The sequence below is a fragment of the Lutjanus erythropterus genome, chromosome 6, assembly GCF_056507025.1.
Source record: "Lutjanus erythropterus isolate fLutEry1 chromosome 6, fLutEry1.hap2, whole genome shotgun sequence".
Lineage (NCBI taxonomy): Eukaryota > Metazoa > Chordata > Actinopteri > Lutjaniformes > Lutjanidae > Lutjanus > Lutjanus erythropterus.
This window is the reverse complement of record NC_139322.1, coordinates 43,484,275-43,498,480: the sequence shown is the minus strand read 5'-3', so window position 1 is coordinate 43,498,480 and position 14,206 is coordinate 43,484,275. Positions and strand designations below refer to the sequence as shown.

Sequence of the window (14,206 nt, the reverse complement as noted above, 5' to 3'; positions counted from 1 at the left end):
ATTGTATAAAAGTTCTTTACATGGATTAACAACTGGTGAGGATGCTGAGGCTATAGCTAGCACATGCAGCTTTAGTCTAAGTCTTTTAGCATTTCTTTTATGTTATGTATCATGTATAGCATTTTGTGTCTTGCTCCAAGTTAGGTATAAGCTGTTTTTCATATCATGAAGTAACATTACATATTTCACACCGTACAGTTTTTGCAGGGTTCTCATTTTAAAAATGTGTCAGATAGAAATATTAGAAAGTCAGCTGTATATAGCATTAGTATTAGTTTTTTATTAGCTAGCTATACTTAAACTATACTATAAAATCATTATAAATCATTTTAATGTTCATCATTTTTTCCATCAGCTAGAAATAAGATAAGCTGCTTTTGTTTACTTTTCTGTGGATCAAAGACCTAGTTTTTTTTACTACTGTGAATTTGTTGTGTGAATTGTAGAATGTTAAATCTGCGCTGTTATGACTATAAGCTGCATAAGTCCAGTGAGAGAATGGAAAGCTTGACAAAATAACTAACAAGGTTGAGTCAATTTGATTCTACTGACAAAATATTATTTACTCACTTAGAATTTTTGAAGATTTCCTGTTTTCTCATTTTAAAATGAGAATGACTGGCTTTTAAAAATCATTCAGTATTATTAATTTCAGTTAGTGTCGCATCTGCCCCCTGCTGGTGCTCAGGTAAATCTTGTCCATATTTGTTTAAGATGGATCTACCTGAGGTTCTCTCCTCCTTCACAGCATTGATGATTAAGTTTTTGTGGCAGTGCAGACACAAAGCTGCCGAGGTGAGCCAGTTCCAGAGCTTTCCACAGATCCTCATCTGAGTACATATCAAAGGGGTCCAGGTTCATCCTTAGAGAACCAGAAAACAGCACTGGGTCCTGTGAAAGATAGGTTAGAGGTCACCTTAACGCTCTTTACTGCAACCCAAGACAGAAGTTTATTTCATCACTCAACTGGACACCTGGCCACAAGATTCTCCTATAGTCAAACTGATCAACAAAGTGTAAAAATGTTTACTTTAACATAAATAAATGTGTCAGACACTATTTGAACTCTTGATTCTACATTTAACAGTTCAGTTCCTGTTCTAACTATGAAGGGCCCTCTACTTACTTTGCTAACTGTACTCACTGTATTTTGTACTAACTGTATGATGTAGTCACTGTAATTGTATGAAAGAATAGTATATGAGATACTGCATACTGTACAAAGTGAGTGACTCACCATATACTTTACTATCAGAATACAGAAAAAGCACTCACACTGTGTACTGTACTAATTGTTTGAAGAACCCAATGTGTACAGTACTAACATACATCTGCTAATGAGGTACTCACTGCATACTGTATTAACTGTATGAAGTACTCACTGCATACTACACTAACTGTATAAAAGACAGTGTGTGTGTGTATATGTATATATACATATATATACAGTATATATGCAAATGTGGTCACATTTACTATGCAGCATCTATTTATGCATCTCTACCTGCCCACACTTACCTACAAGGTGTATACATACTAAAAACATTATACATACATAAAAGGTATATGTGCATAGGCATTTTTAACATATTGGTATGTGAAAAGAAACAGAGCACCAACACTAATCTGTGTTGAAGCACCATTGTAAATACAGACAGAAAAACATAGTCATAAAAGAAGAAATAAAAGTAAAATAATTGGTATAAAAGAAAAATAGATACAAATAATACAAATAGAGATGAAAAAAGTAAATATAAAAAGAAATACAAAAATATAAATGTTCTATTGGTTGGACTTTGGACTGTATACTATGGTTTACATGGATAAATATTCTAAATTGGATACAACTGCAGGTGGCATGGTGGTGCAGTGGTTAGTGGTTAGTGCTGTCACCTCACAAAAAAAGGTTCTGAGTTCAAATCCCCCAGCTGTCTCAGGGGCTGAAGAGTTTGTGGCTGGGCAGAACCTTTCTGTGCAGAGTTTGCATGATCTCCTTGTGTCCATGTGGGTTCCCTCTGGATACTCTGACTTCCTCCCACAGTCCAAATACATGCAGCATAATAGGTTAATTGATAACTTTAAATTCCCAATAGGTGTGAATGTGAGCATTAGTGGTTGTTTGTCTCTATGTGTCAGCCCTGCAATGAACTTGCGACTTGTCCGGGGTGTACACTACCTCTCACCCAGTGTCAGCTAGGACAGGTTCCAGGTTCCACCTCCCCCCCCTCCCCACCCCCACCCCCACTTTACCAATCAGGATAAAGGGTTATGGACAATGGATGGATGGATACAACTACTAAGCAGCATCAGGCATGGTTTGAAGTTTACTCAAGCATGCCAAAACTGGATCCTAGAAGGAAAAGAATTTGCTCCTACTCCTCCTAAGTGTGTAGTCTATCTTCTGTAACTGTATGAATTGCATCTGGTCAGTCTGCCACAAGGACACTTTAGCAGGTTTTGTTGATTTCCAGTGTAATAATATCCTTTTTTAACCCTCGAGACACCCTTAAAAAAACTATACACTTTTTACCCTTAGATCCCAAAATGGACCCTCTCATAAAAGTGTAATAAAAATGTCATATATAATTTTTTTTTTTTTTTACTTTCAATGCATCAGATCTTTTCAACAACTTCAGACCTAACCATAGATATAAAGTTTTTAATTATTATTATTATTATTATTATTTTTTTATGTTTTTATGTTTTTTTTGTCACAAGAACCCCTGATTTTTTTAATGAGAAAAATATAAACTATGCAATATTTTCCAAAAATGAGGTGCAAAGTGGAATATTTCTGATGAGGTTATTAGAGCCTTGAGTAAGTCAATAATTAATACAACATTAATTTTGATGCATTATTATTTTTGGAGCAATGAGAGTTTATTCAAAAAACTTGCACTTTTTTCCATTAGGTCCCAAAAGGGGCCCCTCATAAAAGTGTAATAAAAATGTCACATATAAATATTTCTTTTTTCACTTTCACTGCATCAGATCTTTTCAATAACTTCCAGAACAGAACAATGGAAGAAGGTCTGATGCACCAGGATGCACTATGGGAAGAAGGCAAGACGGTGAAGGCAGTGTGATGCTTTGGACAGTGTTCTGCTGGGAAACCTTGGGTCCTGCCATCCATGTGGATGTTACTTCGACACATACCACCTACCTAAGCATTGTTGCAGACCAATGTACACCCTTTCATGGAAACGGTATTCCCTGATGGCTGTGGCCTCTTTCAGCAGGATAAGATGGCACGCATGCGCAAGATCTATCTCTCCTGAGTTTTCTTCGACATTTTACGAAGTTTTACGAGTTTACACAGTTATTCCAAAATCCGATTTACCTTGACAGTGCTGTTTAAAGTCATATAATTCAGCACCTCTGTGATCAGTCCCGATCGCAACTGTCTGTAACGTCAATTACTGTTTATCGGACTGGCCTAGCTGCACTGAAGACGCCAACTGGCCTGAGACACAGCGACGGGATTCATTCATTCATTCATTGCCTTTGTAAAGGGACAGTAACTGTGCCGACTGGCCACAGACCTCTCAAGCAACAAATCCTCTCGGCAGTGAGGTCCTTATCGGTGTTGTGGGTTAGAGCCCGCAGCAAACACCAACAACAATCTACACCAAACATCATGGCTCCACTCACCTCCACTGCCGGCTGCGAGGGCTGCGAGGGCTGCGTCCGTCTTGGTCAGAAGCTTGTGGAATTAGAAGGGAGAATTTCCACATTGTACCAGATCCAGGAAGCAGAGAAACTACTGGATACCATTGTAGTTATTGGCTCTGCGCAAGCTAACACTACGTCCACAGGAGAGATGGACTCCACCGCTCCATGCTCTGTCTCCGCTGCTGGTACAGCCACCGCCGCTACTGCTACAGCCACCGCCGCTACTGCTACAGCCACCGCTGCTGCAGGTGCTCCTGCCGCTCCGGTCTCTCCCCCCATCGACGATCACTGGGTCCAGCTTGGAGCTAGACTGAGAGCTCCCATCAGCTCCACCCCACTACATCCCGAGTCTTGGACTGTGGTCGGCACCCACAAAAAACGCTGGACAGGGAAGGGGGCTTCTCCAACCCATGGCATCCCGCTGGAAAACAAATTTAGCATCCTCGATCCCAATGATTTCCCCCCATTGGCTGGCGATCCGCGTCCTCCACCTACTCCTGCGCGGACATCTGTGATATCTGGGTCTCTACCATCTGCATCACCTCTGGCTGCCCATTCAGGAATGCCGAGCAAGTATGACAAGCTCGGCCGATCCACTCTGCCCAAAACCCGCCACTCTGAGCCCAACTTCACCGCAGCGCGGAAGCCTCCGGTTCACTCCGCGGCGCGTCGTCTCCCGTGCGCTTCTTCACCTGAACTCCAAGCACCACCACAAGCCTCTTCTCCCACCACACTCGTTATTGGAGATTCAATTGTGAAGAATGTTAGGGGAAGATCTGCGGAGACCCACTGTTTTCCTGGTGCAAGGGTTGCTGACATTCTGGAGGTGATTCCCGGCCTCTTAGCCAATCACCCTCATGTCAGGAATGTAATTATCCACGTTGGCTGTAATGATATTGCCAGCCAGAGGTCCGAAGTTTTAAGGCAGGATTTTAGCAGGCTCTTAGACTTACTCAAAAACTCCGGCAAACAAGTTTTTATTTCAGGCCCAATTGCTCTCTTCAAGAGAGGCATTGGTCGTTTTAGCAGGACCCTTAGCCTCCACACCTGGTTGCAATCTGTCTGCTCGAACTTCGGTGCCATTTTTATTGACAATTTTAACCTGTTTTGGAATCGTGCGTCCTTCTTCAGGTTTGACGGCATTCACCCCAATGGCCTGGGTGTACGGATTTTAACAGACAACGTATTTTATGCAGTCGTAAATAAGACCTCCTCAGAGTGACTGTCCAATGCCTCATGTTCAAATTTGGAGATGGCCACTTCCGGTCATCGGTCACATGCTCCGCCTCACACCTTACGCCCCACATCAAACTCAGTCACTTACTCACTAGCTCCGCCTGGTGACCACAAGTTTCCAGTCTCCTGCTGTAACACTCTCCCCTTGATAACTTCTATGCGAGCAACTCCCTTACTCAGGATACCTGTCCTATGGAAGCCTCGAACTTATTTGAAATGTTCAAAACGCACTGCAGTTGTCTCAAATTTAATTGGAGTTCCCCTTCAGTCCAATACTGCTACCCCCTCATCGTATGAACTTGGGTCAACTCCACCCTCCTCACTTAATCCACATACTTTTAAAAACAGAAAAGGTCTGGGTTTCATCCACTGGAACATTAGAAGTCTGCTTCAACATCAAAAACTTGATCACCTTAAGATTCTAGTTTCCCAAACAGACCCTGATATTCTGGTGTTGACTGAAACTTGGTTAAAGAAACATGTCAATGATTGTGAAGTATCTTTAAATGATTATAATTTATTTAGAATTGACAGAAATGCAAGAGGAGGTGGGGTGGCTATTTTTATTAAATCACGTTATTTGGTTACAGTTCTAAACACTGTTACCATACAAAAATGTTTTGAATTCATTGCTTTGAAGGTCAATTTAGGGCCTAGTAACTTAGTTGTGATTGGGATTTATAGACCTCCGTCTGCTGAACCGGATGCCATTGATAAATTGGCTGATTTAATCTCTCAATATAGTAATTCAGAGCTTATAATTTTGGGCGATTTTAACCTCAATTGGTTAACTAGTGTGTCTGCTTATTGGAAGGAGGTCTGTGATAATCTCAACCTAACTCAGCTGATTTCTGACCCCACTAGGCCTAACCTAAAAAACAACTCAAAGTCAACTTTAATAGACATGATTTTGTCTAACAGGAGTGATAAAATAGTTGCTTCTGGTGTCTTTGACCTTGGAATAAGTGACCATTGCCCCATAGCCTGTATTAGGGATACGAGATTGCAGAGAACTAAACCACAAATTGTTCTGAGGAGAAATCTCAGAAAATTTAATGAACAGGCCTTCTTACATGATCTTTGTCATAGTAATATTTTAACCACATTACAAATCCCAGATGCTGAATTAGCATTGGATCATTTTATAAACACCTTCAACTTAGTTGTTAACAAACACGCCCCTTTTAAGAAGCAAAGAATCAAAGACAGATCGAGTGCTTGGTTCACCTCTGAGCTCTCATCTTTGTACCAACTGAAGAATAAAACCTGGGCTTTAGCTAGAAAAACTGGGGATCCCTCCCACTGGCTTGCTTTTAGGCAGCTAAGAAATAAACTTACATCATTTGTGAGGAAAGCTAAATCTCATTATTATTTAAATACCATCTCTAGCTGTTCTTCAAACCCAGCCAAATTTTGGAAGGTAGTGAATTCCACTAAAAATAAACATACTGTTTCTCTGCCCTCACATGTAACCTCTGGCCAGCAAGTAATAACAGATCACTTGGAAATATGCACAGCTTTTAATGAGCATTTTGCAGCAGCAGGTCATCTTTTTAAAAATGGGAATATGGATTCTGGGGAATCTATAAATTGTCCAGAATCTGATGTCTCAGTATGCACTGTAAGACACATTCCTCAGTTCACTCTCCAACTTTTCACCCCTAATCAAGTTACTGGAGCACTTCTTGCCATCGACTCCAAGAAAGCAACTGGAGAGGACAGTCTAGACCCTTTCTTTCTCCAGCTTTCTGCTTTGATGATCTCAGAATGTGTTACACATATTTTTAATTTAACCATCTTAACAGGTACAATTCCCAAAGTATGGAAGGTTGCGCATGTTATTCCATTGCATAAAGGAGGAGATATTAATGATCTTAATAACTACAGACCTATATCTAAATTATCATGTCTGTCTAAAATACTTGAATTGTTAGTAAATAATCAACTGAAGTCTTTTTTAACTGCATATTCTGTACTGAGCCCGCACCAGTCCGGCTTTAGAACTAATCACAGTACCATCTCTGCAACATCTCTGATTTTAAATGATATTGTGTCTGCAGTAGACGATCAGAAATATTGTGCTGCTCTGTTTGTCGACCTTTCAAAGGCTTTTGACACAGTCGATCATTCCCTGCTTTTACACAGACTGTCAAGTATTGGATGTGATGCTAATGCTCAAAGATGGTTCCACAGTTACCTCTCAGGTAGACAGCAGTGTGTAATAGCAGGTAATGCCCAATCCACATTTTTATCAATAACAAAAGGTGTTCCCCAAGGTTCAATCCTGGGGCCTATCCTATTTACAATCTACATTAATGACATTGTCCAGGCCCTAACTACTTGCACGGTTCATTTATATGCTGATGATACCATTTTATACTGTTGGGCGGATTCAATACAGCTGGTCATTGACAAGCTGCAATCTTCATTTAATGCTCTTCAGGAGGCACTCATTGGCCTCAAACTCACGTTAAATGCAGAAAAAACAAAATATATGGTATTTACAAAATCTAGGAAAATTGATTACAGTACATGTCACATCAGCACTTTATCAGGCACAGCGATCGAAAGAGTCCCACACTACAAATACCTGGGCATCTGGATTGATGACAAACTCACTTACAAAGTTCACGTTAATAATCTGGCTAAACAACTGCGGGCAAAACTTGGGTTTCTCTACAGAAACAAATCTTGCTTCCCAATGTTTTGTAGGAAAATAATTGTTTAATCTGTTTTACTCCCTGTTATTGACTATGGTGATGTGATTTATAGACATGCTGCTGTTACAACCCTTAAGCCTCTGGATGCAGTTTACCATTCTGCTCTTAGGTTCATCACCGGCGATACCTACAGTACCCATCACTGCGTTCTGTATAACAAAATTGGCTGGCCGTCTCTCTCTGTGAGACGAGACCATCATTGGTATTTATTTATTTACAAAGCACTCCTTAACAAACCACCAACCTACCTTGCATCACTATTACATCTAAGGACAGGAGCTTATCAGACCCGCTCTCAGGACTGGATAACACTTCATGTTCCTCGTGTCAATTCTGAACTAGGAAAAACTGCTTTTAGATTCTGTGCTCCAAACACATGGAATAACTTGCAATGCACTTTAAACTTAGAGTCCCTGATAACTCTGGGAGATTTTAAAATTATGCTTAGAAGTTTTAATGTTCTTACATGCACATGTTTTAACTAGAAATTGTATTAATCAACTGTAAATTTCTTACTGGCTATTTTTTTTTTTTTTTTTTTTTTTTTTCTGCTGTTTCTATTGTATTTCTGCTTTGTTGCCTAATTGTAATCTCGGCATCTTTGAAAATGAGGGCCACCCCTCAATGTATTCCTGAGAAATAAATAAAGGTTGAATTGAATAATGCTGAAATTACCCGTGCCTACAAAGCAAAAATGCTTCAGGAATGGTTTGAGGAGCACAACAACAAGTTTGAAGTGTTGACTTGGCCCAAAACTTCTCCAGATCTCAATCCAATTGAGCATCTGTGGGATGTGCTGGACAAAAAAGACCAATCCATGGAGGCCCTAACTCAAAACTTACAGAACTTCAAGGATCTGCTGCTAACATCTTGGTGCCAGATACCACAGATAAACACAATATTAGGCCAATGATCATAATGTTATGCCTTATCAGTGTATGTCTATCATGTGGTAGACTCATGGGCCACCTGTGTGTCTGCTGATGGCAGAGTAGGTGCCACAAGCCTGCAAAAGAAGGCCTTGGGGTCAAGATAGAAGGGGGAAAGAATAGCAGGGCCTCTTCATGTATGGGAGACCACAGGATTTCCCCATTTCTTGATCTTCATGTTGTCCTCCATTGCCTCTTCCTCTTTTTCCTCCTCCTCCGACAAGCTGCAGGGCCCCTCTGTGCCTGGCGGGAATTACTCCCCGATCCCTCCTGGCTCTCGGATGAATCCTCACTGCTTGTAACATCCTCCTCAGTAACATCCTCCTCAGTAACATCCTTCTCAGTAACATGCTGCTTACTCTCCTCAGAGGACTGCAAGACTACAGCAAGAGCCTCCTCTAGTTTCAGGCTTCTCTTCATGGCTGTCTGCTCAAGAAATGACCAGCCAGACAGGCTACAGACTATTCTCACAGACTTCAACATGCACCTGCCTAAACATGCCATACCACGCATCCAACAGGAGAGAGGACCTTTATCAAGAAAAGACATAAACAGAGCCCATTTGGCCTTTGATTATTCTAATTTCACACAAACAAACACACACACACACACACACACACACACACAGAGAGAGAGAGAGAGAGAGACAAAATACATTCTCAACCACATTCACACCACTCTTTTATATCAATTCCAACACACCAAGACCATTTTTATGGTCTTCAGTTTTTTTTTTATTGCCTTGCATTTTGCAAGGTAAGAGAACCAGGCCTCCATTGACACTTTATGTGAAGAAGCCCTTCTGCCCCTGGTAGTTTAGGGGGGGTCATCACACCTAAAACCTGATTTCCCTATATAAGGTAGAAGCTTAGATTTATTAGGTATTTATGTCAATGGGACCAAATTGGGCCCAAGAGTAAAGAGTGTAGGTATATATGCATATCTTCTATTCTATACACCTTGCATTAGAGTTGATCATGGAATTTTGAAAATAATAATAAAAAGTTTAATACAATTAGCCTTTAAAATGACAGAAATATTGAGAATCAAAAAAGAAAAATAAGCAGAATGTACACGTTTGGGCCCAAAGGTGCCTTGAGGCTTAAGAGTTGTAAAAACAATAACTTTTTTATGTCTTTTCTTTATCATTGAGTATCTACTATTTGTGATACCAACTATGGCTGCTTGTGCATTGGGTTGGAAATCAGTACTAAGTGCCTGTGAAAGTGTTTTAGAGATCACAGACCAATAAGCTGCCAGAGATGGGCATGACCAGAACATATGGGCTAAAGTCACTGGGGTGTAGTGTTGCTTTCGTCAACGAAAATTATGACGAAATATTGTCGTCAACGAACCTTTATCACATGATGAAAACGAGATGAGAAGAAACGTAAATGGTCGTTATGTGACGATAACTATAATAAAATATATAATGCCATATGTTGATGAATGGAAACTAGACGAAATGTGGTTTACAAAATAAAAACTCTGCTAAAATGTCTCATTTCATTCATTTTCGTTGACCAAAATGAGACGAGATGAAATAATGTTTTAATGTTTAGTCACGTTTATTATTTTGCAGTATGTCCTAGGCTGTGTGTCACACTGCGCTGACGCAGGCGACGTCACTTCCAATCCCCACTCACGGCATTATTTAGATGCAGCTGCGGTGGGATCATGGCCGGGCAGCTGGGGAGAAAACGAAGACACGATATATGGACATACAACAAGTGGAAAACAAAATGGAATGTGTCATGGAAAAAGATGGGGAGAAATGTGCCCACAAAATAACGGGGAAAAACATGACAAGTTTATAAGCTAACAATATAATAATAAGATAACCATGTTTGATTTGTGAAATGGGTTTGACTAAAAGAAAAATCTGGTTTTGTCTATACCAGGGATCCCTAACAGGCGGACTGTGGCCCGAGTCCGGAGCTACACGCTGTCCTATACGGACCCGGACCTATAACCAATAAATTCTTAAGAGATTTAAAATTTTGACGGGACGCTTCTATTTTAACTGGCGCAGCTTTTCTAGTCTTTCCAGTGCTGGTTTAGCTGAACAGGAAACGCACAGACCAACTGCAGAGAAGCCGCGTGTGGAAGAGACTGTTGTTAATGACGGAGTTTATTACAACAGTCGAAACTAACGTGATGGTTAATGACATCAACACCAACCAGATGCACTTATAAAATTAAACAACCGTATAATGAGGCCTATACGTAAAACGGGAGAGTCTGTGTTTCTCTGTGAGAAACTTTGAGATCTTCTCACAGCAGAGTGAACAGGTGAGGGAGGAGAGGAGGGCAGACTGATCACTAATCAATCACTGATACTGTCGTCCTCTCGGACTGATTAAAAAGATAAAAATGCCAGAATTGGTGACAAACCAAACCTGGGTGTCCACACAAATAAAGTCTTTGTGTGAAACACTGCAGAGTTTAACATCATGCTGTTTACAGACAGTCTGCTGTCATTAGTTTGACAGAGAGACAGATGGTCGTGTCTAGAAGGGAACCTTAGACCCGCGAAAGATCGTGTGAGTTTGATTATTTTAGTAGAAATAACGAACACAAATCCCGTGAGAGTTGTGCAAATAAAGAGTTACCTTCTAGACACGACCAAAAAAGGTGCGCAGCTCCAAAAATAGAAAATCATATCATGGTGCCGATGTTTTTAATGTCGCAGGCCGCCATAAATAAAACACTATTCACTGATCCACAGAGAGTCACTGAAACACTGATCTGCTGTGATGGAAAAAATACTCACATTCTTTACTTAGGTATTTTTACATTGTGGTATTAGTGTTTTTACTTAATTACAATTTAAAAATTTTGCATGTTATTGTTTCTTTTTGGAAAAATCAACATTTTTATTGCTGTTGTTGTACTTTAATGGTATTATTATTGGTATTTTTTGATGACTAAATACAGACCTGCAAACTCATAAGAGGAGAAAAAGGTGTCATGTTGGTAAACCAGTCCCCTGTCCTCTCGGGGTCTGTGAGCGTCCTGCTCCAGAAGAAAAATGTTGTGATTTTAACATGTGAACAAAACATTCTGGTGACTGTTTCAGTTAAAAGAATTAGTTCCATCTTCTGTTTGTGGTTTCTGCAGACATGACTACCTTTACTTTTATCTTTGTACTTGGAAAAAAAGTAGAAAGTAAAATAAAAACAGTAAAAATAAATCTACAGTAAAAGTAAAGTTACTTTACTGAGTTTTTTACTTTAGTAATTTATAGTTGTTCATTTAAGAGACCTGTCTTATCCTCTCTTTTGTATATTACCATTGTTCTTAAATAACACAAAAGTAATGTAAGAGAAAAAAATGAGAACACGCAATATTTCTATTTTTCTATATTTTCTGATTACTCGCTTAATCACCAGAATAATTGATAGATTATGCTTTAATTTTACTGGTCCAGCCCACTTGACATCAAATTGGTCTGTATGTGGCCCCTGAACTAAAATGTGTTTGACACCCCTGATGTAGACATTGATACAACTACTACACTACTTCAGTGTATATCACTCTAAATCATAACACAAGTTAGACATTATGATGTTCTGGACCTTTGCTTTAGGAAATTTTCTCGAACTTGACCTCTATGAATTTTAGTTGAATACCCCTGGTCTATACTATACTAGGAAATTATACTATATTGATTGGCTTAAATACAATTACATTACTAAAAAGAGAGTAAAATACAATTTTCATTGACTAAAACTAGACTAAAATGTCATCAGTTTTCATCGACTAAAACTAGACGAAAATAGTCATGAGTTATTCTGACTAAAATAAGACTAAAATGCTCAGACTTTTACTTGATTAAAACTTGACTAGACAAAAAAGAGTATGAAGGTGACTAAAACTAATAAAAACTAAAATGACAGTTTGACACAAAGACTAGACTAAAACTAAAATAAAAACAGGCCTCCAAAAACAACACTACTGGGGTATTAAGATACTTGTCACAGCTTGCATTAAGATTCGGCTAAATTTTTGTTAGTCTTGCTTTGGATAATTGAGTGCAATCTAAAACTTTCAATTGTATTATGTCTAGTTATGCACAGGAAGTACTGTCATTCTTTGTAGAGTACTGTTCCAAATGTCTTCCATGTACTCCCCCAGTTCACCCTCCCAGTCAGCCCTATCTTCAAAAGAGTTACATTTGTAAAAGAAGCCATACAAGTCATTAATTCTTGAAATTAGTTAAAATGGATTTCTAGCATATAATCATACCCTGAAGTTGAAGACATGTACAGAAAGTTGGGGTCATGGCACTGAAGGAAGTGACAGATTTGGAAATACCAAAAAAAAAGCTGGACTGACAAAGGCTGTATAATTGTGATAGGTCATCAAAACTTGCAAATATACAGTTTATGTACATATCTTTGAACATAAAAATGTCTTGTCTTTGCCAACGAGAAAATTCAGAGTCTAATCTAGCTGGGGAAAAAAGATGGTTATTAGATGTAGGATTTATATGAAGAAATTTTGAATGGAAGTTGAAAATTTATCTTGAGGGAAGCAGATCTCCTCACAGGTCCCTGTCTATGCAGATGCCCCGTTCTTGGCTCTTTCTCTTCTAGATTTTCTGAACCCCCTCTGGCCTGTTTGGAGCAGCCACACCAAATATTATTCTTCAAGACAGTGCTGCAAGAGCCTGTCATAATAAAGCAAGCAAATCTGCTTAGCAACAGCACCTAGATCCCAAAGACCACCAGTTAAGGTAGTTCCACAGCAGAGCATGTAAGCAGATCATGTAAGCAGAGCAGAGTCCGAGCGAGCAAAGAGTGCAAGCGGGGGATGGTTTGGATGGACCGCAAAAGGTCTATCAACCAAGGCCCTGTTTCCCAGAGCCTTCGTAGCGCTACGTGCTTCGTAAGTTGTATCTTAAGGTCTCCCTTAAGCTTACAGGCTGTTTCCCAGAGTCTCCTTAGCTAAGATATATCTTCTGAAAGGTATATCTTTAGAAGGGCGGTCTGAACCACTCTTAAGTTGTCTCTTAGTGATGCACTCTGTTCATCCTAGTTTTAGCTTTATTAGGCCAAAATTATGCTTTTTAAATGGACAGTTGCAGTATAATTCACATCTAGAATCCTTGTTCAAATTACATAATTAGTTTAAAATTAACCTCATGAAAAATAATAATGAATATTGAATATTATGAATAAATGGGTTTATTTATTTATATATTTATTTATTTATTCATTTAATGGAGCTAACTAACTGACGATATGTTTTTTTCTGACTAGGCTACAGCCTGTTTCCCACCACTTTATACTGGATATCTGACAGATACTTGACAAATTGAGTCGTCTAATGAGGCCAGCTGGAAACTAATCAAACGGGCAGCACCAGCGACCATGCGCATTGTCTCTGCTTGCTTCATTGTAGACTAGATTATGGCTACAATACAGCGTATCGTTGCGCTCAATCAAACGAACCAAAGGCATCGCTGTCCACGTAGCCATTTGGTTCAAGTCAACTATTTTATAAGGACAAACTTCAGTCCGCTTGATGTCCTCAGACAGTGCCATCCTGTCCAAGTACCGGCTGCCACGTGAGGAGATCCTGAATCTGCTTGCACTTGTGTCCCATACATTTAGAGCTACCAAGTGCAACTTCGCTCTCAGCCCA

General features: G+C 39.6%; 1 protein-coding gene across 1 annotated transcript in view; it reads right to left on the bottom strand.

The window, feature by feature from the left end:
- The window catches only part of LOC146326257 (multidrug resistance-associated protein 1-like), a 144,810-nt gene that overhangs the window by 24,622 nt on the left and 105,982 nt on the right, over positions 1–14,206 (bottom strand). Inside the window, exon 28 of the mRNA XM_084722018.1 lies at positions 725–891. Within this exon, the coding sequence (XP_084578144.1) occupies positions 725–891 (167 nt within the window). The remainder of the gene's footprint in view (positions 1–724; positions 892–14,206) is intronic.